This window comes from Chroicocephalus ridibundus, chromosome 14 (assembly GCF_963924245.1).
Source record: "Chroicocephalus ridibundus chromosome 14, bChrRid1.1, whole genome shotgun sequence".
NCBI classification, from domain to species: domain Eukaryota; kingdom Metazoa; phylum Chordata; class Aves; order Charadriiformes; family Laridae; genus Chroicocephalus; species Chroicocephalus ridibundus.
In genome coordinates, this window is record NC_086297.1 from 8,679,453 (window position 1) to 8,704,332 (window position 24,880).

Genomic DNA, 24,880 nt, shown 5'->3' on the forward strand with positions numbered 1-24,880 from the left:
CTCTGAGACCAGCAAGGACCAACCGGTCCTAGCGCTGCCATTTGCAACAAATATGTTAAAAGTAAATTTAGAAGGTGGGCTTGCAACATACTGCTTTTTCCCGTGGCAAATAGCAAAGTCAAGTCACTAAGTAGGGAAACACTTGAAGACTGTGAGTCAGTATGTGACTGTGGGTTGTCCATTCACGCCAGGTGTCATCACTGAAAATAGTTCTGGGAAGCAGGTTTGTTGTTTGCTTAAAAGGGTGGTTAAGGAAGGGGAGCACTTGAGTTATACTGGTCCTTTTGTAAGGCAAGGCGTGGAGATGTCAGAAAAAGGAGAAGTCTACGAATCTTGAGTTAAACAGCTCACACCCACACGCACTACCAAAGTGCAGTGGGCTACTGGGCTTTTGGCAGATTGGAGGTAAAGGGCATTAGTGCAAAGTTCGTTAGCCCTGTGCGGCTGCGGGTCTGTGAGTGCACGCGTTTGGTTACTGTGACTCAGCTGCCACATGGGAGCATTGCTGTCAAAACACTCACGTATCTGGACTGACCAACAAAGAAACAAGAAGAACAAAGAGTCACTATTTTCAGTAGCACCTGCCTCTTTCGGTTTTCAGGAGCTGGTGTCTAAGGGGAGGAATTGACTTTAGCTGTAAAATAAATATTTGCAGTGCCCTGAGAACCACCACATGACTTTCTTCCTTGACACAACTGAGTTTAGGAGACCTTAAGTCACTATGTTTTTGAAGCAGCTGAAGGTTTTGATTGATATTTTCCTTAATAAAGATGAAAAGAGAAGGCAGCCTGTCTTTTATTGATTAAAAACCTCTTTGTTGCTAAGGCAAATGCATTAGGCCCTGCAGAAACCCCATAGATGATGTAAGAAAATTTAGCGATATGCAATTTTCCTCCTTCTCCTAGGTGCTGGGTGTGTAAGGAAGTGCTTGGCTTTGAAAAAGTTGCAAGAAGAGGAGATGAAGTTACATCAGAACCACTCTGGTTTGAGAACGTGGTACCGGGCCCATCTAGCAGAATTAAACCATAAACAAAAAGACAGAAAATCACTAATGTAAGAGGAGAATAAAATCTTAGTGCAAGAGGGAGAAGACTCTCCTGTGCTATAAGAATCCCTGAACCTGGAGTGAGCTGGGAATGTGGTTTGCAGGGGAATTCGGCCACCTACAGCCTTTTCAGCCTTTTGCTCAGATTCTCTGGTGAAATGTTCAGAAATTAAGAATCGAAGCCATACAATACACAGCAGCAGATCAAAATGCAACAGGCATTGGCAAAGTCCCCTGTTACCGGCAGGCTTGATTCAGGGGCCTGAGATGGCTCAGTAATTGCAGTGCTTGCTATAATCTTTAATTATAGTTTAGCTTTGTTTTTCTTCACGCAGTTACGGAGATCCAAAAGCCCAGCCTCAGCACACGCTCAGTTCATCCCAAGTCCAAAAACATGATCTCAAGAGGCCAGATTTTAACCTGGTTTTGTAAGAGATGTGATGTCTGTCATGATGTGTTTATTTTTATACCTCATCTCCTGTCTGTTCTCCTACCTTCCTCCCCGCGCTTAAATTTTAACCAAATGGCCAGGTTTGCCAGGGAGTTAGGAATATCCAAGATGCCAGGAGTGGAATATCCACGATACCAGGACTGTGAATATCCAGAATACCAGATTCCTAGAAGTGTTATGAAAAAAGAAAAAAAAAACAAACCCAACCAGCCAGGAAGAGAGCAAATTTAGCAATGACACCAGATGGAGACATGAATGCAAACTCAACCATCACAAACCACCGGAGAACCCACACAGGAGTTTGCCATGGCCATGTGGATCCCTCTTCAGCCACAGGGCAACCATGCTTTGGTTCTTTCAAACTGGCAAAATCATGATCAATTTTGAAAAGATTTTGACCTGGTGGCTCAGCAATGGGCTAAATCAGTCATTTTTTGGTCACCTAGAAGTTGGGGTTTGCACTGTAAACCCAAGCAGCTGGTGGACTGCTGTGTCCTGCTGCGCCCACCCAGAGACATGGAGCCCCCAAGCCCTCCAGAAGACAGTCCCCGTGGCTCTACCTTTCCTAGTGCCATGATGCATAATATTTTTTTTTAATCTTGTTTTCTGTTAGCTGTCAAGTCAATGATTAATCCCCCCCCAACCCCGAGGACATCTTCGAAAAGGCTGACCAAGCGTCACAGCCCATGGTGGGGAGGTTCAAGGGACAATTGTGCAAGACCGAAATAAAAAAAAAAAAAAGACATTTCTGCTATGTGTTTGACTTGAATGTGTCCCAGGGAACCCTAATTAGGCACTGCATCCCCTTGACGCCAGGCACTGTACAAAGAGAGCTGCAGAGCTTCCCTTGGCCCTGTGCGTTCCCGCTGCCTTTCCCGCAGGCACAAAGCACCTCTTTCCCTCCGTTTTGCTCGATTATTTATTTGCTTCAGCCAGCACACGGCACAACCTGGGTCGCAAGCAACCAGTCCTGGGCAGTGGGTGCATGGCCTGTTTGGCTCTTTGGGTCTGCCCAAAGACCCCCAAAAGCCCCAGGCAGCCCTGTCCGCCTGCAGCTGCCCCAATTCAGGGGTCCCTGTGCTGAGGGAGCAGCAAAGGCGAACCCAGATCTCAAAAGCAGCTCAGGGGACACACGGAGAGAGCAAACACCCTCTGCTTATTCAGCTGTTTCCCCCTCCCTTTTTTTTTCTCTTCAGAAAGCGGTGCCAGCCACCCCTGCTGCCATTGCTAGGCCGAGGCAGTGCCATGGACGCCTTCCAGGAGGTGTTTCAGAAGCTGGAGAAGATCGGGGAGGGCACCTATGGTGTGGTGTACAAGGCTCGCAACAAGCGCACGGGGCAACTGGTGGCCCTCAAGAAGATCCGCCTGGACTCGTGAGTGGGGCAAAGCCCCAGCCCTGGGGCTGCCATGGCACGGCCCAGCATGGTGCCCACCCGGCCCGCCATGGCGCCAGGCCGACTGCTGCCTCAGCGCGGTGGCAACAGGGTGCTGAGGCGAAAGCTGGGGAGGGGAAGGCGAGTGGCTCCTCTGGGGACAGCGGTGCCATCTGTGGGGCGATGGCCGCCAGCTGAGCCCAGCAGTGCCCCAGCCCCACCATGGGAGTGAGCAGGAGGGCTCTGCACCCCAGCCCAGTGTCCAAAATGATGCGAGAGGCTCAAAAAAACCTGACATGAGGGAAAAAATTGTCTCCCTTGGCTCATGAAAGCAGCCAGGGCCTGACCTGGCGCTACCTGGCCCTGGCGCGATGGCCCAGGGCAGGGGGAAGTAGCCACCATTTTGGGAGGTGGCGTCTCCCTCAGGGGTGTGGTGGTAGGGCCTGGCCTCCCATCAGGGCCGGTGTTGACCCCTCCAGGCTGAGGACTGAGCAGATAAAAACTTACTACTTTTCCCCTGGGTCAGCCCTGGGCTGTCTCCATGATGAGGGGTGTCAGTGTGGACCAGGGGCCATGGTGGTGGGACTGTACCCCATGATGGCCCTTCAGGATGGTGGAGGCAGCTGCCTGACGGGCAAAGAGCTTTCATTTCCCCCCCACCTCCAAAAAGCGAGGCTTGGGCATTTAAACCCTGTTGTTGCTTCTCCAAATGTGCCCTCAGGTGCTCCCAAACAAGCTCTGCCCCAGAACTTGCACTGTCTAGGACACCCCTTCCCTCTCCTTCCCCATGGCTCCATTTCCCCCTGCATCACCCCAGCCCACCCCACACGCAACTCCATCCCAAACTTGGGGCGCCCGGTGTGAGAGACCCTCCCCTGGGCAGGTGGTGGGGTATAATGGAAGGGAGAAGGGACACAGGACCCCGATAGGCTGCGGGGTCCCACGGGGGGACGGGGTGCTGTAGAGCCTGTCTCTGCTGCAGGGAGACGGAGGGTGTCCCCAGCACCGCGATCCGAGAAATCTCACTGCTGAAGGAGCTGAAGCACCCCAATATAGTCAGGTGAGACCTGCATGAACCCGCCCCCTCCACCCCCAGCTCATTGATGAGCCCCTGCTCGGGAAGCTCTGGGTACAGGCAGCAAGAGGGGTTTTCCTGTCCTTCCCTGACTGCACAGACAGAAGCAAAATAAACAGGAAAATACAGCAATCATTTGCACTTCCCTGGTTTGCAGCGATAGCCCACAGCACTGCCACTTCACCCCAGCAACACAGGCTGGTCCAAGCTGCTGCTGCCCTATACTAGATACTGCTTTTATATCTGCCTCTCTGTTCCAAAGGACTTGGAGACCAGAGACGTCTGTAGGAGGAGGGATGTCAGGGTATTTGCGAAGGTCGGGAGAAGTTGCTGAAAGGTACTAAAGGGAGCGCTTGCACTCCTTTTGCAGGCTCCTGGATGTTGTACACAGCCAGAAGAAGCTCTATCTGGTGTTTGAGTATCTGAATCAGGACCTGAAGAAATATATGGACTCACCCCGAACTGGAGAGCTTCCTTTAAGCTTGGTCAAGGTACGGTGTGGAAGGAGTGCCGGCAGGCAGGGCAGAAAGTGTGTCTCCTTGCTGCCTTCTGCTGGGCAGAGCCAGCACTGGGCTGAGCTGCTCTTACCCGGGTTGCATCTGGAAGAGATTCACCCTTGGCTGGCGGCATTCAGCCTCTCAGATCTCAAACATTTCAGCTGGGAAAACCTCGCGGCACTATTGCTCAGCACATTTATTTCCCAGCTGTGTCCAGGCTCTCCAGCCCATCTCGCTTTGTGGCCCACAAGTCTGGTGTAGCATTATAGCAAGGTCTTTTTTCCCATTCAGGTCTAGGAATGATACAAAGTGTGTTGGTTCACATGATCCAGCCTTCAAAGTGGTTTCATTGTGGCTTTGTCTGAAATCTCTTCTCTCCTTAGAACTACCTTTTCCAGCTGCTGCAGGGTGTGAGCTTCTGCCACTCACACAGAGTCATCCACAGGGACTTGAAGCCACAGAACTTGCTGATTAACGAAGCAGGAGCAATCAAGCTGGCTGATTTTGGACTGGCAAGAGCTTTTGGAGTCCCCCTGCGCACATACACTCACGAGGTATTGTTGGGATTTCCTGCCACCTGAGAGTGGGATACACAATCCATAGTGAGTGAACAGCAGCAGCATCGCAAGTTACTCATCCGTAGCTGCAGCACAGCTGTGCCCAGGCACGTGCTTTTAACCTAAACTGCAGCTAAGGGATTACCTCATGTCCCCACAAAGTGTGCTCACTGCTTCTACCCCTAGCTTGCCTGCAAGCTGGGTTCCCACCTTCTCTGCGTGGGCTATATTTATTTGTTCCAGTGTGTCCTCTTGAAGAATAATCTCTTAATCCCAATCTTGCTGTCACTGAGGTGTTTTTTAATTGAGCAAGGCCTCGGCGCACTCTGATTTGTACAGTCACTGTGTTACAGCAAAGAAGAGAAGATCCCACGCCTCTAGTTTCACCCAGGGAAACTAGACAAAGCTTGTTTGTTGGTTCCTTACCAGGTGGTGACTCTGTGGTACCGAGCCCCTGAAATACTGCTGGGATGCAAATACTATTCAACTGCTGTGGATATCTGGAGCATCGGCTGCATCTTTGCAGAAATGGTAGAATGGGTTTAAATAGTCTCTTTAATGAGCAGGGAGGATGCAGCTGCAATGGGAAGTGGGGAAGGAGGGACAAGATGCAGAACGTCTGTGATACTGTGGTTCCACCCTGTGCTGGGGTGTGCATTACGGAAAATCGACGCTGAGAGTTAGCTGATCCTTAGCTGTGGGCTCGAAAGGAAATCTGCCACCCTCAGGGGCCTGGCAGAAGGCAAAGAAGCCTCTGTAGTCCGGCTGCGGTTCCGGGTATATGGGAACGCAATGCTTGTCCGTGCAGAAGAGGTAACTTCAGTCTTGTTGCTGCAGTATTTTGATCCTGGGAGGAGATGACTCTCTTGCGGATGTCCCTGCAGTGGGCTGCAGAAAACTAGCACTTCATAGCATGGCAGAGTGTTATCTCCTAGGGGTCCATGCTCCACCTTGAAGAGCTCTTGTTACCCCTGCAGTGTAATAGCACCGTCCTTAGCTCCCAAAGCCCCTGAGCTGCAGATCAGCAGAGCCTGGGTGAGTAGGCAGGGAGGGAGCTAGCCTGCGAAAGTGGATGTTTTAGGAAATTGGAGACAGAGAGGGATAAAGGACAGGCTGAAAGAGGGACAGCCTCAGGGGAGCACAGATCCATGGAGACAAGCAAACACCCACCTGGGACCTCCCCAGCCACTGCCTGGCAGAATCGCTGCATCGTAACTGCTCTAGTCTGTGCAGCTGTTTGCATCTGCTGGGACAAAAGGTTGCTTGCAGCAGGAAATAGTGCACACAGCTGATGGAAAGGTGGGACCAGGCCTTTTTTTTTTTTTCCCCTCCAGGTGACCAGGAAGCCCCTGTTTCCAGGGGACTCTGAGATTGATCAGCTCTTCCGGATCTTTCGCACCCTGGGCACTCCCACCGAGGTGACCTGGCCTGGGGTGACCCAGCTGCCTGACTACAAGAGGGACTTTCCCCGGTGGGCAAGGAAGGAGATGAAGGAAATTGTTCCCAACTTAGATCGAGACGGTAGAGACTTACTGGTGGTGAGTGAGGGCCCAGAACAAGACCCAGGGACAAACAAGACCTTTCCAAACTGGGCAAAGAATAGGGATATTTGGGACGGATCTACCCAGAAGTGCGTTAGCTGATCTGGCTCTGATGCTCATCTCTGCCATTGCAGAAACAACGGATCATCAAATAGGGCTCAGTCCTGGCTCTGAAGTGGGGCTGTCAGTGCAGGTTCCTCTAGGAAACCACTGCATCGAGGGTCAAGAGACCCTCCTAGTGTAATCCACATGGTAACTTCAGCTGTGAGTTACTCCTGAAGCCCAGAGAGGGAAAAAGGCAGGACCAACATCTGCATCTGGGCACAGCCATGGGCAGGTGCAATCGATCGTTTGTTTTTTTAAAAGCCTAAATCTGCTGGGTTTTTCTCTTGGCAGCAATTGCTCCTGTATGATCCCAGCAGGCGCATCTCAGCCAAGGCAGCCCTCAGTCACCAGTACTTCGTCTGGAGAAGCCCTCAGAGCCCTGAGGAGCAACGCGTGCTGCAGAGACACTGCACATGAGAAGACGCAGCTCTCCCCATGCGCTTGCTCCTCCAGGTGTCAGTGCAGATCTGATTTTGGGCACTGAGCAGCGGCTGGCTGGGACCTGGCGTCTCACTCCTCCTGAGAAGCCTGGAAAGGGACATTCTTGCGTTTAGAGACTCTCAGCCCGTTGCTGGGGGAAAGTTTGTCTAGGTTACAGCCAGCAGAGCTGTTTTGAAGAGGTCATGTGGAAAAGGGTGTGGGGTATTTATCAGCATAAAACACTGAAATGTAGATGAGAGCACATCTTTCAGAAGGTTGTCCTTGTGTTACTCAGCGAGCTAAGGTGACACAATGATTTCTGTCTCTCCAGCTCTGGAGCACCCCCAGGTCTGTCGGCGGCAGTTTCTGACACCAGGGCGTGCTGGAGCTCCACTCGGCTAGGGGAGCGCTTCTCTGCTCAGCCCTTTGCTGCCGTTACCAAAGCCTGGGCTTGTCAGCAGCAGACAAGTTGTTTAACCTGAGGTGTTCAACAGAGCTGACATTCTGCTGTGTCACAAGCTGAAGGGCGCTATCGGGTATCTTAGCGTGTGCCTTAGCTGGGACCAAGAAGCCAAAAGATCCAGTTTGCTTAAAGAACTTGTTGCGTATTGTCTGGAAACAGTAACAGCGAAAACACTGCCTTTCCATCATCGCACCAGATGTGCTGCTGTTTCCTTCACTTCATTGGCTTGGAAATGTTTTTGCTGTTCAAATGTTTGGAGAACTGTCACTAGCTTTTGGTGTGGTTTTGACATCTTTTTTTTTTTTCTTCCAGTACAGAAAAAAAAATAAAGGTTTGTCATTTCTTCACAGACCTCGGTGTTTATTGTTTGGCGCGGCCCATGGAGCTAATGACGCAGGACAGTCTGGCTGGTCCTTTTTTGCACAGAGCTCTTCTCCCTTCCTCATCTCCTGCCCTCTTTCTTTTATCCTGCCCAGCCCAAATCCTTGGCAGGTGCAGAGATGTGCTCTCAATTCTGTTGTGGAACAAGGGGCTGATGGTTCTGCAGCCCAGTGCTGTCTCGGTACAGTAAGATGGGCTTGCTTTCCGTCAGAAGTCGCCACAAAGCCATTCAGAGTTATGTTCTACTTTTTAAATACTGAAAAGACAGATTTCTAACTTAGGGAAGCCAAACTTCTGCACTCCAGTTTTTCATGCATGTGCACACATGTGCCCACCTAAGAGCTGAGCTCAGCACGACCTGGCAGCTCTCAAAAGCTATCACATTCCCAGAGACTCATGACAGATAAACAACGCAGTAAAGGAGAGAGACGGCAGCACACACAGCTGTAGAACAAACCTCCCTCCCCACCTACTAGATACCAGAGAATTTGCACAGGGGAGAGAAACCTTTGGAGTCCCTCCTGAAAAAGCCCGTCTCACTCCAAGACCTGCCTGTCTAAAGCCAAGCTCTCTTGTCCTTTGCCTTCCTCCACCATTCGTTCCTTCTCCCCACCCAACAAAAGGCAGCGGGTGGCTCTTCTTAATTCCTGACATCGAAAAGACCTTTGTCACCCCTACTGTAGCAGCCGCACCTCCTGACAGACCCCAGCAGCGAAACCCTGGGGCCTGCTGCTCGCCTCCCTCCGGGCCCTGCTTCCCCTGCAGGTTTAGAAGCCACCGGGACCTGGGGAGATCTCTCGCCTCCGCAGTTTGCACAAATCAGGTTTTTTGGGGCAGGTGGGGGTTGTTTCGCTTTTGAAGCTGTTGTTAGGAGCCATGCCGGAGCGGCTGCCTGGAAAAAGCTGTCCTGCTCACGTGTGGGAGGGCTGGTTTGCTGATTGAGCAAGGGAGAGCAGGCAGCTGGGCTCCCGCAGCCACTTTCCTCGTGTGGCAGGAAAATTGTCCTGCAGCATCTCATGGTCTCTGGACGATAACAGCCAGGTCACAGGGGCACGTTTCTGAGACATGGATGAATTCTGCTTTGTCAATCATTTCCCTGCCTTTGCATACATGTTTTAAATCAATTCATTTTGTACAGACAACGCTCCGTTGTTTGCTCTCCGCAAACAAGTGCTCGTGTTGTACCAGACAAACTGTTTGCAGAAGAGTTTGTTGGTTATTTGTTGGGGTTTTTTTAACGATCTGCATTAAGAAATAAATACCAAGGACATTCATCCAATCCAGAAACATAAATAAAAATACTACAGCTCATCTAGACCGACAAAATGAAGCGACAGGCTGAATTTCAAACATTTATGACCCAACCCCATCGCCAGAAAAGGGAACCAACAACAGCTGTGTTAAAATAACTGCTCTGGGAGAGCCACGATGCAGCACCATCATCCTGCACCCAAGAAGGGAGGAAAAGCTCCTCCCGAGCAACTCGCAACCCTGCCAGACAGCTGGGTCTGCTGGTGTGGTGCTTCCTATGGACACATCAAGAGGACACGATGCAAGCTTTTTTTCTGTGGATCAGGACCATTTGACAGCACAGAAAAGGATTTTTTAGTGTTTTGGTTTTTTTTTTCCACAGAAACAAAAGGCAGACCAGCCTTCAAGGGAGACTGTTCAGCCAGCCAGACTGCTCAGCCGCCTAATAGTCTCTTGACACCTTCACCCAGCCCTAGGTAAATACCTCCCACCATGCTGTTAGGGAGCACTTTATCCAAAATGATTAACTGATTGCCTAATTACTAAAACTCCAAGTTCCTTAGTTACAGAGCATTCCCCAAAACTATTTAGCCAGCACTTCGGGAAAGAGTCCCCACGTGAACATCACACTGCTTTAAAAACAAACATGTTTTATCCCCTTTGCAAGGGGAGCAGCCGTGAGGAGGGCAGCCCGAGAGCCCAGCACCTGCCCCACGGAGCTGGGGGAGGGCAAAGCTGGCAGCAAACTCACCTGTCCAGCAGCGCCGAGCTGCAGAAAAGGCAACAGCCCCGTTCCTGACGGATCCTCCCTGCTTTCACCCAGCCAAAGGGAAGAAAACCAAAGCACAGCAAGGCTGCTCCCAGCAGGTTTGAAGAGCTGGGACCCGAGGACTGCTGGGAGCCACACTGGCCCAGGGCTCCTTGGTCGCACTGGGACGCGATGCTCACCTGGCTGTGCTCCTGTGCTCCGAGGACTGTTGGGCTTTCCTTGGCAGGAGGGCAGGCCAGGGTTTCTCTCCCAATGCATCCTGTGGTCCATCAAAGCCCAGTTCCAGCCCTCGCTGCTGGTCCAGACCAGCCACTGGGGGATGCACAGTGCCCCGTGTGCCAGCAGCGCTCTACCGAGATGAAACAGGCTGCGAACAGATGCTCTGGGGTGTGTGCAAGCATTCACCCCATTTCAAACCAAAAAATTGCCCTGTATGGCAGCTGAGGTGGCCACAGACACCAATCATAGGCCTGACAATAAACACGGACCTTGCAGAGCATGGGGCAGAGTTTGGGCACATCTTGGACTGGAAACTTGGTGTTTCTGTAGCTGGACTCAGATTATTAGTGCTGAGTACCACCTACCAGCAGGAAGGTAACAGGACCTGTTGTTGTGCTGAGCTTGCCAGCAGGGGAACAATTTCTTCTTGGAGCCCAGACTTCAAATCCCAGCTAGGCTATATAGAAATAGAGGTTATGCTGCTGCTCCGATGGGGAAAGGAGGGGGAGAAAACCTCTACCCTTATGGATTATTTTGGGTCTGCTGGAGTTCCCAAACAGCGTCAGCTAAAAGAGCCCTTGGGAGAGGAAGAAGAGCAGCTCACATCAATAGAAATCAATTTTTCTCGTCCCGCAAAGCCAGGGGATGCTCCGCAGTGGGGTAGATACCAGGGAAGAGCATCTGGGAGGTAGATTTGCTCATTTCAGCAAGGGCTGAGCAGTGGAAGTTACACAGAGGAGGGAAAGCTCACCTAAAGAAATAGCAAGTGCAGACTTTCCAGTACGCTGGGTGGCTCCTGCAGACAAGGCCAAGGGCTGTAGAGAGCAGTTTCACATCACCGTTGACTGCAAGCGTCATCAGTCTGCTACTGAAGGTCATCCCTTCCTTGCAGCTCATCTGCCTCTGTACAGGTACCAGACAAGGTGCCAAAATAATCTACTTCAACAGGGTTTGGTTTTGCCTGGGGCTTGGCTTCCTCTGCCAACAGCTTAGTGAAGTGACACAGGTCATTGTGCAGCCAACACCATCACAGGTCCACAGGCAGAGAAGCACCAGGGACAGGCAGCTGGAGGGGACAGGGGGGCTGCTCCATTCAGTAGCTGCCCGCACTTAGACTGGATCAAACATAACCTGGAACTGCACCCGTTGGCAACCAAGTCCCTCTTTCAGAGGTGTCCAAATAGCCAAGGAGCAAGTCCCATTGTTTTTCAGTTTTAGAATCATAGAATCGTCTAGGTTGGAAAAGACCTTTAAGATCATTGAGTCCAACCATGAACCCAACACTGCCAAAACCACCACTAAACATGTCGACCCGTCTTTTAAATACTTCCAGGGATGGCGAGTCAAGAAAATCTTCAAAAATATGGACTCACAGGCAGAAGAAATGCAGGGGGTTCAGCGCTGTGAGATTAAGGGGAGCAAGAGCCTGCAAACCCTTTGGTAGATTGGGCTGCAGGGCACAGAATTGCGTGGGGGGAGGACAAGCCGTGCCTTCGGCTGCTTTGCAGCCTGAGCCTGCAGAGACAACACAGCCACAGAGACACACTTTCTATGTTTATTGCATGCAGAAGAATGACCCAACACTCTGGCTCTCCCCCCTTTCTGGGCATAACTGCGTTTAACCGACTGCCAGTGGAGTTCTCGCAATCAACCCCCCTTTGCTGTCACAGCAGCACCCGGGGGACTGCGGGGACCCCGGTGTGTCAAGCCCTTACGTGCTCACGATCACGCTTTCCTCCGCACACGGCCAAGCTGCGTTGGGAAGCAGATAGCTAAGACAGAAGAGTATGCAGCCCTAAATGCTAGATGCTCCGTTCCTGTGATCGCTGCTGCCTCCATGGGGAGAGGTGTTTGGAAGGGATGAACTCCTGAAGGAACCAGATCCAGTACGTGCCTGAACCCATTCAATGCCTGAACCGCGAGAGCCTGGGGGAACGGCTTGCCTGGTGGTACCGCTGATACCCTTCCGATGTGGCCGGGAGCAGCAGGAGGCTGCTCAGCGAATCCTTCTGGCAGAGGGCCATGGCCTCCTTGTAATTTATCTTCTCTTTAGTGACAGGGTCAATGAGATCTTTTTCATAGTTGGACTCATCATGGAGTCTGTTGGCCAGGTCGCCTGTTATCATCCCTGTCTGGGCAGCTTCCAGCACGGGGATGCGACCAGTTTTCTTAGGATCGATGAGCCCTCCAGTTAGATGCTGGACCTCTAGGTAGGGGAAAGCGCTGTCTTTGGTCATCCATCCCTTCTGAACTGCTTCCCCTACAGACAGCCTTCGTTTGGTCACTGGGTCCTCAATCCCTGTGAAAGCTTTCTGGGCATTGAGCAGTCTCTGCATGTAGGTCCTGTCAATCAGCCCCCTCTCGATTGCCTTGTGGACTGAGAAACGGTCCCGAGAAATGAGGTCTATGATGCCCCCCGTGGCAGCCTGGGCTTCCAGGAGCTTCTGAGCCGTCATAGGATCAAGCAGCTTCTTCGCAACAGCAGTCTTGATGTTGTACTTGGTGTCAGTGGTGGTGTCATACACCCCAGCAATAGGCGATGTGTCATCACAGAAGCCCTTCTGTGAGGCTGGGGGGAAGAAGGTTTGGGTTTGGTGGGTGGTGGGTGATGAGAGCGGGGATTTGGAGATGATAGAGCCAATAGAGAGGGACAGAGGAGGCTTGGATTCCCCAGCCACCAGCAAGGCAAATTCAGAGATGGGAATCTTGCCATCCCGATACAACTGGTACTCCTCCTTTGTGATCCTCCTCAGCCTTAGAGCATCATCGATGGAGTACTGCTTCCCACTTTTCTTGTCAAGGAGAAGTGAGACTTCCCCATTTGGGCCCAGGGTGGTGACTTCCTCCCAGTCACACTCCAGCTCTTGCAGCTGGATGTACTGGCCTCTGTCTATGATACCTCTCTTATAGGCCTCGTAAGGGGACATATCCTTCCCTGTGTCAGGGTCCAAGATAGAGATCTTGGTGGAGAGGTTTGTCTCTCTCATCTGGGTCTCATGATTGATTTCTTCCCGGTTGACCCGTGACTGGAGATCTCGAATGAACCTCTCCTTGTTGTAGATCTGGTCCTTCTCTCTAAGGATGTCTGCCTCCAACAGGGAAAACTCATGTTCCAGCTGCTTCTTCTTCTGCCTGTCATTCTCAGTCCGTTGGTTGAGCAGTTTGGACTCCTCCCGAAGGAAGAGGACTTTCTGCTGCTTCTGCCTCTCCAGCTCCCGCAGTTCACTCTCCAAGTTGGCTCTCTCCTGGATGGCCAGGTTCCTGGCTTTCTGCAGCTCTGTCTCTTCACGAGCCCATGTCCTCTTCATGCCTTCAGCTCTCTCGATCTTCTCCCTGAGCCGCCGTACCTCCTCCTCTGCCTTTTGCTTGGCTCCTCTCTCCCTGTTCAGCAGGTCCCAGATGCGCGCACGTTCACTCTCCAGTGCTCTGTCCTTTTCCACTCGAATCACCTCCTTGTAGATGGTCTTCTCCTGGGATTTTGTTTTCTGCAAGACATCAACTTGCATCTGCAGGTTCTTGCATTCTCTCTGCAAGTTCAGCACCTCCATCTTCTCATGGTCCAGCTCCAAGCGCAGGTTGCTGGCAGACTGTTCGAGCACTGGATCCTTCTCCAACTTGACCACTTCTTCCATAATGATCTTTTCTTGCACTGGGGCTGGGCTCTCCTCCAGCTCCTTTATTCGCAAGGTAATTTGTCTCATCTCCTTCTCCAGTGCAAGCCTCTTGCTTCTATCCTCCTGAAAGTTGAGCAACTTCTCTTGCTCTTCCACCAGTGCACGAACCTGTTGCACATCACGTTCCAGACGACGCCTGTTGCTTACCTCCTCATCCAGACTCCGGCTCAGCCTGTTGTGTTCATCTCGGAGCTTTGGATCCTTTTGAGTCAGTATCACCTCTTGAACAACTACCTTCTCCTCTGGCTTTCGCCTCTCCAGTAGCATGTATTTATTCTGCAAGTCATAGATTGCATCCTCTGCAGCTCTCCTCTTTTGAGACATGTTACGCACCTCTTGACGGAGGCGATCAGCTTCTTTTTCCAAGAGCGGGTCATTCTCATATCGGATGACTTCCTTGTTGACCAGCTTGGTTTCCACCTTGGATCTCTCCCTCTTCCATTCATCCCTTTCACCCTGCAGCCTAATGAGCTGCTCTTGGGTCCTGCCATTGGTGTTCACTAGTTCATTGAGCTGTTGTTTCAGCCTGTCAATTTCTCTAAGAATCTCTGGACTCTTCTCATGTTTCACCACCTCTTCTATAACCTCCTTAAGCTCCGCCACTGGCTTCTGTGACCTGAGGACATTGAGCTCTGCTAAGGCCTCTTCCAATTCACTGTCAATCTTTGCCCTTTTCAGAGTAACTTCCTGCAGCTCCCTTTTCAGGTGTGCAATTTGCCGCTCCGTTTCAGGATCCACCAGGAAAATCTCGTTGACCCTCTCTTTAACCTCTACCCTTGGTTTTTGCTTCTCTGCAATACTGTACTGGCTCTGCAGCTCTCCCAGCTCACCTGTAAGCATCAAGTTCTTGCTCCTCTCTTCTTCAATCAGAGTTTTAAGCTTGGAAGACTCTCTCAGTAACTCTGGGTCCTGCTCTACCTGCTTCACCTCCTTAACAATAATTTTGGGTTCTGCTGTTTCAATTAGTCTTTCCACCTCCTCAATCTTGTTCTTCACCTTCACTATTGCTTCTTCTGCAGACTTCCTCTTGAAGGATTCCTCATCAATTTGTAGCTGCAGGGTCCTAACGGACTTCAGCATTTCTGGGCTTTTCTCCAGTTTGATCAACTCCTTCACCACCACTTTCTCTCGGATATTGGGCTGCTTTCGCTCCAGCATGTGCAGCTCTCTCTTACGCTGCTCAAGCTCGGAAGCAGCAGCCAAGCTTTCCTCCTGGAGACGTTTGATCTCCTGACGAAGACTGGCTGCTTGGCTCTCCAGGCTGGGATCTTTCTCAATTTTTGTAATCTCTTTGGTGAGGAGTTGGGCAGGAACGACCTTCTTCTCACTCTCCATCTGGGCAAGCTTCTGGCTCATCATTTCAATGTCTTCTTGCAGGCTCTGCCTCTTTTTGCTTTCCTCTTCAATCTGCTGTGCCATCTTAGACAGGTTGCTCTCCACCTGTGGGTCTCTGTAATATTCTATCACCTCCTTTTCTTCCACTCTTTCAATCGGCTTCTGAGTCTTCAACATTAGCAGCTTGTTCCTGTGTTCCTCCAGGTCCTCTTCAATCTTGGCCACTTTCCTCTTTTCCTCCGCCAGCTGTGATTTCAACCCCTCAGATTCCCTGCTTCTTGTGGCTTTGTTTTCAGATTGCTGTGTTTGCTTGTGTACAGCTTCAATGTCCTCATGCACTTCCTTCTGCAAGGGAAGAACAATAAAGAATTAAAAAAAAAAAAAAAAAGGCAGGGAAACCAAGTCACTCTTCGAATCTGGCGCAGAAGCTTTTTCCATGACAAGGCACGGTAAGAGACAGAACAGGCACAGAATCCCTGGGAAGCCTCCAAATAAGGCTATTTGTAAATGTCAACTGAGGACACATTCCCACCATCTCAACTAACTGACTTGGTGTGTCTTCTCCTTCTCAGGGAGGTTCTGCAGCACCCCACAAAGGTGCTTTGTGCTGCCTTGTTGTATCTGCAGCTGAGGGAGGGTGACATGGCCAGTCCCCGCTGTGCAGGGGGTTCATGGCAGAATCACACAGCACCCCAGTTTAATCTCTTGTCCTTCCCGAGCACGCTGAAAGTCATCCAGACCAGAGACCTTTCCTACAGGTGAATCAAGCCCTAGAAAGGCATAAAAGTCCTATTGCTTTGAAGCATTTCCAGAAGGTTGTGAGCACTAAATTCCAGCCACATCCACAGATGAATCTGAAATTCTTGGTCTGTGCACACTGATTAGATACAGCTGAGAATGGGACTTTAGAGCCCTATAAACCACAGCTTCAGTGAAGAAGGCCCACAGAGGTGACGAAAGTCAGAATTTAAGATCAGTGTCAGTGAAACTGGGATTACTCGTGGTCTTTTTTTCTCACAGGGGTTTCCATTCCTGTTCTTCCACACTCCTGGATGTGGAGATTCCGGGAGGGGCAAGGGGATGCCAGGCTGAACTTATTTCTGACAGCTTTGGAAAGATCACTTCAACCCCCCATCTTGCAAGGAATTGTTAGCTGGTACCTTCTCAACAATCTTCTTGGCAAACTCCAGCCGGCTGAGCTGCTGTTTATTTTCTGCCGCCAGTTCCATGTAGAGCTTGGTTACGTCATTTTCCTGAAAAAGAAACAGCGGTTGAGAGCCTTGTCCGCCTCACCCTGATGCAGGTCTGTTGGATGGCACACTCTCCCACCCCTCCTTTCACCCGAATGCACTTGGTGTACCGCACTGTTCCAGGGCTTGGTGTCTTCACATCTGACTTTCTAGAGAGACACAGAGTCTAAGGACTCACGTAGGAGATCCTGTCCCCTTTATTTGTATGCCTGTCAGGTGCGGGCTGGCCTACACAGGCTCCAGACTTCCAAATTCACCTTGGTCCACACATGGATGGCAGCTGGCAAACAGCCCAAGGTGATGCAGGAGAACAGGGGTGTAACTGGGAAGAGCACAGAGGAGCTCTGGCTCAGTCCTGTCCCCAGTAGCTGCTCATCTCTTCTGCCCAGGTAGAGGGAAGTCAGTCTTTAATGCACTAGTAAAACAGGTCCCCGGGTTTGGAGAAGATGTGACACAGCAAACACCATTCAGCAGTAATCCTCAGAAAGGTGCAAAATGACCCGCACTCTGCCATGCTTCTGCAGGGCTGAGACAAAGGTTTGAACGCCTCCTCTAAACCACTCCTAGAAAAAGTTTTGGATTCTTCTGGGAATAGAGCTGTTTCTACAGAGGCAACAGTTTTATATTTATATACCAAGTAATACCCAAGTCTCAAGGGAGGTCTGGCAAAAGAATAACAATTTACAACAATCTGGTTGATCCCAAATGCAGGAAATGTGTAAATAAAAGGGTTTGGAGGAGAACATCAAATTCACCTACAACGAGAGATGCCTGTGCAAGCCCACACACCTGCCCTGGTAAGTTTTATCTTCACACACAATGTGGCAATGAGGCATCACCAGCAATCTCAACCAAAGGTACCAGACACAGCCCTAATTCTGGATCTCACATGCTGCTCTGGACAAAGAGATCCCTGATGACATTTGTCCTTGAGATGAGGACCATAATCAGCTGTGGCCATCAGAGTGGATTTAAGGCCTTGCAGAGCACATGGGACTTGAGTAAGGAGCTAGACAATGGTTTCCACACCTTCATCTTAACATTTTACCTGTGCCTGGATGCTTTCTTGTAGGGGGGTCACACGCAGCCTCTTTGCAGCAAAGTCAGTCAGGGAAGGGTCCAGAGAAGAGCTGTATTTGCCTGCTTGGAGTTCATAGTCCTGTTCGGAGCAGAAACAGAAGAATCAGTTGGGATCTCTTGAGTGAGACGCTAAGGGAGTGCTACATGGGAAAACCCAGCCATACATTGAGTGTGGACTGCACGTTCCGGGATAGTCTGACCACTGCGTTCTTCTCAGGCTCCTTGCTTTCGATCTCTTCCACCAGCCTCTGCAGGAGAGACACACGATGTTAAGGACAGATTGAGATACAGCAATCCAGTAATACTCTTGCAGGCAAGAGCAGTAGCTCAGCCTGGTACCGACGGAAAGGTGAAGACAAGACGACGTTTAGGAAAGCCTCCTGGGCTTTAGAGGATCGCAGCAGCGCTCTCACTGGCCAGGACCTGCCTCGCTGATTTATGATGAGATAAATAGCAGCCAACACAGAGACCTTCACATCTCATCATCTGAGCTAGTCAGCTTAGGATCTGCTCAAGGAGAGAAAGATGCAGGAGGGCCCAGATGCAACAAGGTGCAATCTTTCAGGATCTGGGGGTGTGATATCAGCCTGGGGGGGGCTATCATAGATGAGGACACCAGCACTGTAGATGAACGCAGCAGGGCAAGATACATCATCTGTGGGCTGCAATCCATTGTTTTCCTTGCTCTAGTTCATTCACTGTGATGGGTGAAGTACACAGCTGGGAGCTGGTTGGTACTATTTTGCATAGTGTTCACAAGCCAATTTCCCCATCGCTGTAGCTTTACACGTCATGAGACTTGCCCTGAAACTCACCTTCTGCGCCTGCAGCTTGTAATTGATCTGGCTTGGCCCATCAGTGGTCTTCACTTGGTGCTTTGGTAGGTTGTTCATCCAGAACATCAGGTTCTCATTGGAGTTTTGGAACTGCTGGTAGGTGAGACTGATATTTCTGAGGGTCTTCTCTCTGCGCAGCACAAAGTTGAACAGGAACATTAAGGGGATGGGCGAAGATTCATGTGCAAGTTCCCAAAAAGACACTATGGTGAGAATGTCACCACAACAAACACCAAAATAACATAAACAGGAGGGTGACAACCGGTCCCTGAGTGGGGAGCACAACTCTGTGCATATCAGGTTTGCTACTGCAGTATGAACACAACCTGGGAGATGAGAGAAGGAAACAGGCAGGCAGCCAGCAGCAATGCCCGTGAGAAGCGTTAAGCGCACAGGTCCCTCGGGGTAGGGTCACTGGGTCAGGCAGAGACCAGCAGTCAGCTATTTAAGACTGCCTTCTCGCAGGGACCTGGAAGCTCAAAGCCTGTGCTGTGCTTAGGAAGGTGGCAACTGCACAGCAGGGCAGACCTGGTCAGGGTCTGGGTCCTGCAATGAAGAAGGTACTCTCGGGACTCTGACTAATGCTGGTCCATGTTATCTAAGAGGAGCAGAGACGATGCCATAGTTCCTCACCGCTGATCCAGCTGGTCCGCAACGGCGTGGTAACGATCATTGAGGAGCTGCACCTCCCGCTTCTGCCGGGGCAGGTCGGGACAATACTCCTGGAAGTTGTTCTGCACGGCGCTGCAGCTGTGCTCAGCATCCTTGAGCGCCCGGTTCAGCTTCAGCACACAGTCCTCTTGGGCCACCAGGTCCCTCTTCATCTTCTGCAGGGGAAAAAGACACCTCCAGGTTTGCACCAGTTGATGCACCAACCAGAAACACCCTCCTTAACTATGCCGTGCCTAGGGGCTAGTCCAAAATAGACATGCAATGTGGAGAGATGTAGCAGCGAGACTTGTTCAGTAAAGAAAGTGGGAATCAAGGTGGGTTGGACAATGCATGGAGCAGAAGGGAGAAGTTTTGGGGAAGGCAAAAAAGGGTCTCTGTGATTCAAGGGTGAGAGCTAATGATGGGGCAGGGAGAACGGGAGCAGGAAAGAACAGGGGTAGGTGTGTGGCGGAGCAACAGAGGTTGGATGCTAAGAGGTTCATTGCATATTGAAGAGAAGGCTCTAGGGAGACCTTATAGCCCCTTCTGGTATCTGAAGGGGGCCTACAAGAAGGCTGGAGAGGAACTTTATAAGGGCAGGTAGTGATAGGACGAGGGGTAATGGCTTCAAACTGGAAGAGGGGAGGTTTAGGTTAGACATTAGGAAGAACTTTACTGTGAGGGTGGTGAGCCCCTGGCCCAGGTTGCCCAGAGAAGCTGTGGCTGCCCCATCCCTGGAGGTGTTCAAGGCCAGGCTGGACGGGGCTTGGAGCAACCTGGGCTGGTGGGAGGTGTCCCTGCCCAGGACAGGGGGTTGAGATTAGGCAGTCTTTAAGGGACCTTCCCACCCAAACCATTCTATGATTCTACGATTCTATGTTTTAGGGATCCAAAAGGTTGCCTGGAGGGACAGAGCTTTTTGCTAGGTGATGAGTGCAAGTCAGCCTACGACACCAACATAAAACCTTCAAGGAACAAGTCCTTAGAAGGCTCCATTGCTGGTGCCTCAGAGTGCTCAAATAAGCAAAGTCCATCTCTCCCCACCATTGCTACCTGAGCTCAGAGACCTCCCATTCCTAACAAAGAGCCTGATGTTCTCCTACCAGCAAGTCGTTGGCCCGATCCTGCAGGGCATTGGGGGATGCAGGAATGATGCTATCCTGAGCCAGCTTGGCCTCAAACGTGCTGATGATCTTATCTGTGTTCTCAATCTGAGTCTCCAGGTTCAGGGCAGCCTTAGCCCTGGGGAAGGGAGAAATAACAAGACAAGATTAGCTACAGAAGACCCCATTCTTCTCCTTTTCACTCTGATTTTGCTTATTTAACATCAGAGCTTCTACAGCGTGGCAGAGAACAAGCAATACACACTCACAACCCTGTCATGAGGCCCGTAAGTCAGATGTATTGCATTTCACAGCATAGCTGGGACACACAACCATTGTGGTGGACTTTCCACAATGAGGGGATCTGACCACACATGACGTACAGGAACTCCTTCAGAGGCACCTTTGATGATGGGTGGAAGGTTTCCAACAGGCCCTGGGCTAGATGGACCTCAACCAATGCCCACATAGACCAAACACATTTTCTTTCATGCTTTTGTGTTGACTCCTCTCTGCACGGGCTTCCTCCCCTCACCCCCACCAGGCCTTGCCATCCTCACTCACTTCTCGTTGTACAGGCTGGAGAGCATGTTGACATCATTGTATTTGCTCCGGAGGGCATTCAATGTGACAGGGAGCTGGGAAGCTGAGGTGCTGGTGGGTTTCTTGGAAAGGTAGGTCTCACATTCCTTCTGCAAGGTCTCCTTGGCTGCCCCCAGGTTCTCAAGCTTCTTTGTTGTTTCCTGGCAGAGCAGATGGGAGCAGAGTCACCCAACACAGTCATAACAGCGCTGTTGCGAAAACCTGTCTCCCTCAGGGGCAGATTTTGCTGTGGGGCTAAGGGTGAGGCAGCCCTCTCATAAGGAGGTGGCCCTTGGGGCACAGCCCCATCCATACTGCGGCTGTCTGGTGATGGCAGGCTGTGGGAAAGAGATCAAACCAGACAAAGATGGAAGAAACCAACCTGCCCGAGTCCATCCTTCTGCCAGCACCAGATAAATACCCGCAGGTGAAGATGTGAGAAGCTGAACTACTACAGACCCAGACCTTATCCCAGAGGAAAGGAAGGGGGCTCCAGCGCACTGCCTTTTTTCCTGTCCCCCTCGCATCTACCAGTCTGTACTCCCCATCAGGCGAGCCAAAGCTGGACCTTAGATTAATTCCTTCTATCCCTCCCTCTATCCCATTATCTTTTATGCTACAGACTTGAGCGTGAAGAGTGACAGCATCCACATGACAAGGCTGAGGACTCCCCAGGACTGCCGCCTGGTCCACAGCTCTGAAACGAATGGACCGTCTTGCTACAGAGTCGAGCCAAGGGAAGAGCCTGCGTTTCTCTAGAATTTGGCTTAACCAGTCCCATTGCAAGGGCTCAAGCCGGCCTGAAACCCTTGCAACTGCAGCACTGGTTTCTCCTTTGAAGCACCAGCTCTCGTCTCCTGTTGGTTCTGAGATACTAGTTGTTTAGCTTAAATAAATTTTCGTTGGAATAAATTACTTGGGGTTATAATACGATGTGATTTATGCCGTTTGCCTAGCTTTACTGGGCATGAGTAGCTAGATTTGCTGAAGCCTTTAGGCCACAATAGAGTTAATTTTCTTAGTAATTTTCCTAGCAGCTGGTGCAGGGCTGTGTTTAGTCCTCTAGCATGAGAAAAATGTCAATAACACACTGATGTTTTGGAAGTGTTTTTCCCTAAGTCTGGGACTTTTCACCCTCCCCATGCTCTGCCAGCGAGCGCAGGTGCACAAGAAGCATAAACCAGAAGATAAGGAGGCGACAGCCATCAGCAGAGACTGCAAATCAACGGGATAAGAGCAGTCAACGGCCGGCCTGGACACAGAGAGAGAATCCACGGTGTTAGAAGACCCCAGACCAAAAATCACCATTGGACTAAAAGATGCGTGAAAAGCGTGTGAGGGGTGGGTGTAGAGATTAAAAGGGCATCATTGCCCAGGGATTTCTTTGTTCAATGTCCCTCTCTGGAGGCAGCCAGCCCCAGCTGACCCTGCTGCTGGACCTCTCAATTAAGTTATTTATTTTTGTAAAATCTGATGCCGCAGACTCTGCAGTGGAAAACCCAGGGTCGAGCCCGGAAAAGGAGGGAGCATGCCCAAGAGTGAGTGAGTGTGTGTGAGTGTGTGTGAGTGTGTGGAGTCGGAAGGGGCACCCATGGGCTCACTGGGGTCACCCACTGCAAAGGCACCCTGGTCCCAGCAGTGATAGTCTTGGGTGCTGTGTGTGCGACTCCTTGTGTGAATGCTCGGGCAGCAGCTTCTCCTTTAAGAAGCGTAATTCATATGTCAGTTCTGGTTTGGGCCAAGGACACGGCGATACCAAACTCATCCTGCTCCAACCCGCCCGCAGCAGCGCCCAACACCCACCTGCTGCTGTTTGATTCTCCGGGCAAGGTCATCTGTGGGATCACTGTAGTTCACTGGAGACCTCACTCGGTTCAAGACCTCCTTCTCCACCTGGACCAGGTCCTTGCCAACACGATCCAGGCTACCGAGAAGCTGGTCAGCTTGGGGATCATCCTGGACTACAGGGGGGCTCCTGGACAGAGCTGCAGTGAGACACAGCGTAGGTTAAGCCCCGTTTCTCTTTTGCCAGCCCACTCTTGGCGCACGGCCCTTTCTCACAGCTGTGCCAGATGTGGTCCCTAAAGCTCCATCTCCCTCTCATGCCAGCCCTGCTGCCAAGCTCTGCCCTGTGTGTTCTGCAGCTCTGGAGCACACGGGCTGCTCCTGAGCACGGGGCTGTGATGCAACCAAAAACAATTCGGTTAGCATTTCTAATCTGCAGAGCATCACGCACGTGTGTGTGCCTACCCATAGCAAAGGCTTAGGAAAATGGTTTTAGCTCTGCCCTGGCCAGCCAGAACTCAAGTCCGAAGGAGGGACAAAGACAGCCAAGTGCTGCCATGCAGACACATCCCTGCTCAGCTTTGCTGGCAGCTTCTGGACTACAGAGCAGCCAGGGGTTGGGATTTAACCGTGGCTCACTGCTTATCCACGGTCCCCAGGTAGGGAAGAGAACTGCAAGGCACCCAGATTCCAAGGAAGGTTTAATTTAGGCTTCTGGATAGGCACATCCCCCTGCAACCCTGAATACTCTTCGCAGCTGTTGGTGGAGGTGAACCTCAGAGGTTTGAGAAGGGCAACAGGGAGTTTAAGTGAATTGCCTGACATCATGCGGTGACTTGTTGGCAGAACCAGGAGTCAGAGTTGGAAGGGACCTTAAAGATCATCTAGTTTCCAACCCCCCTGCCCTGGGCAGGGACACTTTCCACTAGACCAAATTGCTCCAAGCCCCGTCCAGCCTGGCCTTGAACCCCTCCAGGGATGGGGCAGCCACAGCTTCTCTGGGCAACCTGGGCCAGTGTCTCCAAATCTAACCACTCCATGATTATCCCATTGGCTGCTCCTCTCCATAGAGCAAAGGCTGACCTCAGGTCCCTCCGCCTGCTTCCAGCCAGGTCTGGTTGCTCCACAAGGGAGGCGCATGGGCTTGCTTTGTGGAGGGTTTGGCGAACGAGCTGACATACCCTGCTGGCTGGGCTGAACTTGCTCCTTGTGGCTGCGTCTCAGGGTGCTCTGAACCGCCGCTCGCTTCTGCTTCACCGTGTTCAGTTCCCCTTCCAGCCTGTGAGCAGAGAGGAGTGTCGTCAGGCAGCAGGATGGGAAACTGCTGCGCTGAGCCAGCCTCCACAGAGCCCAGCCCGGCAGCAGCTTCGTGCCTCTGCCGGGGAAGGTGTCCCCAAGGGCAGGGGCAGGCTGGGACCCCACAGGCTGTTGCAACTCAGAGACGTCCCTTAGGAAAGGGGACAGCAGCAAGAGCAGCCGCTTGGTTCGAGCAGCTGGTTTCTCCCACTGGAACCAGTGTTTCCCAGCTCTCGCCAGATGCTAACCAGGCTGGAAATTTATTTCCTATCACTGCAGCGCTTCATAGGAAGAGGGTAGAAGTAGCTGCTTCTGTGGCTGCAGCTCTGGAAATGCCAAGTCTCATTTGTAAGGATGGTTCCCTTCTAATGAAACCAGAGCTGGGATCAATAGGAGCTGGAAGGACCAAAACAAAAAATAAAAATCTCTGTGTGAGAAAAAAAACCTGATGGAACCAGGAGGAGGGGCCTTTGAAGGACCAGGCTAGTTCACATCCCCGCTATGGGCTGCTCCAGCTAAGCACCTGATCTAAAACCAGCACGTCCCAGCTCGCCTGGCTCTGTGTTGGCAAAGGAGGGCTGTCCCTCTGCAACACCAGGACACGGATACGTGCTGAGGGACTGAATGGTGGAACAGGCTAGGAAATAAAACAAAGGCAAATATTTTGCACGTAGGAAGGGAAGCAAACACCGGAAAAAGAAAACAAGCTGGCAGATACCGCCTGAAAAGAGCGAGAGTTTTCCAGGCAACACCTGCAGAGCTGTTGTCGAGGAGGAGATTGCAAACTTTTTCTTTTCTCCTTTAAAAACACACATGAAACCCATAAATCCAAAGGATTCGGTAACCTGGGATGTGTAAAGAGGGTTATGCACCCAGGAAGAGCAACACAATGAAATAATCATGCCTGCATGACTGGGGAACCAGCCTCCCGTCATGGACGTGTCCAAGTAACTCTGAATCTGGGCTGTGGGCCTTTTCCACAGCACTGATTTATCCAAGCACCCGAGGACATGATTAAAAAGGGAATGCCGAAGCTCCCTGCACCACCCCCCTGTCCTGTGGGAACCACAAAAGCTGAATGAGCAACCAGGCAGCAGTAGACTACGCGGTGGTTCAAGGAACATTTCTCAGTCTCCAGCTG

General features: G+C 51.3%; 2 protein-coding genes across 5 annotated transcripts in view; one reads left to right on the top strand and one right to left on the bottom strand.

Moving 5' to 3' along the window:
• The first annotated feature begins 25 nt into the window (after positions 1-25).
• CDK3 (cyclin dependent kinase 3) lies at positions 26-7,826 on the top strand. Of its 3 annotated transcripts, XM_063352209.1 has the most exons (9): positions 26-74; positions 906-1,053; positions 2,693-2,869; positions 3,852-3,929; positions 4,315-4,435; positions 4,825-4,995; positions 5,428-5,529; positions 6,333-6,536; positions 6,936-7,826. In XM_063352209.1, the coding sequence occupies exons 1-9, from the start codon at positions 53-55 to the stop codon at positions 7,059-7,061; spliced, it is 1,149 nt and encodes a 382-aa protein (XP_063208279.1). In that variant the 5' UTR covers positions 26-52; the 3' UTR covers positions 7,062-7,826. The 3 variants fall into 3 exon arrangements, 2 of the variants coding, with proteins under 2 accessions (XP_063208279.1, XP_063208280.1); XM_063352210.1 differs by lacking the exon at positions 5,428-5,529; XR_010073310.1 differs by lacking the exons at positions 6,333-6,536; positions 6,936-7,826 and having other exon boundaries at positions 4,887-4,995; positions 5,428-5,524.
• A 3,918-nt stretch (positions 7,827-11,744) lies between these two features.
• Positions 11,745-24,880, bottom strand: part of EVPL (envoplakin) — a 35,810-nt gene continuing 22,674 nt past the window's right edge. For both annotated transcript variants that reach the window (XM_063352468.1, XM_063352469.1), the window contains 10 exons: positions 23,625-23,722; positions 22,462-22,643; positions 20,641-20,819; positions 20,077-20,215; positions 18,956-19,149; positions 18,302-18,452; positions 17,651-17,734; positions 17,455-17,565; positions 16,317-16,409; positions 11,745-15,501 (listed from right to left, as the gene is read on the bottom strand). In XM_063352468.1, the coding sequence (XP_063208538.1) occupies positions 12,052-15,501; positions 16,317-16,409; positions 17,455-17,565; positions 17,651-17,734; positions 18,302-18,452; positions 18,956-19,149; positions 20,077-20,215; positions 20,641-20,819; positions 22,462-22,643; positions 23,625-23,722 (4,681 nt within the window). In that variant the 3' untranslated portion in view covers positions 11,745-12,051. The remainder of the gene's footprint in view (positions 15,502-16,316; positions 16,410-17,454; positions 17,566-17,650; positions 17,735-18,301; positions 18,453-18,955; positions 19,150-20,076; positions 20,216-20,640; positions 20,820-22,461; positions 22,644-23,624; positions 23,723-24,880) is intronic.

Excerpts from the sequence above, each read along its gene's own strand:
- CDK3 (XM_063352209.1), top strand. The coding sequence starts at position 53 with ATGTTAAAAGTAAATTTAGAAG. Across the intron at positions 75-905 it reads GTTAAAAGTAAATTTAGAAG|GTGCTGGGTGTGTAAGGAAG; the intron begins GTGGGCTTGCAA and ends TCCTTCTCCTAG. Across the intron at positions 4,436-4,824 it reads TTCCTTTAAGCTTGGTCAAG|AACTACCTTTTCCAGCTGCT; the intron begins GTACGGTGTGGA and ends TTCTCTCCTTAG.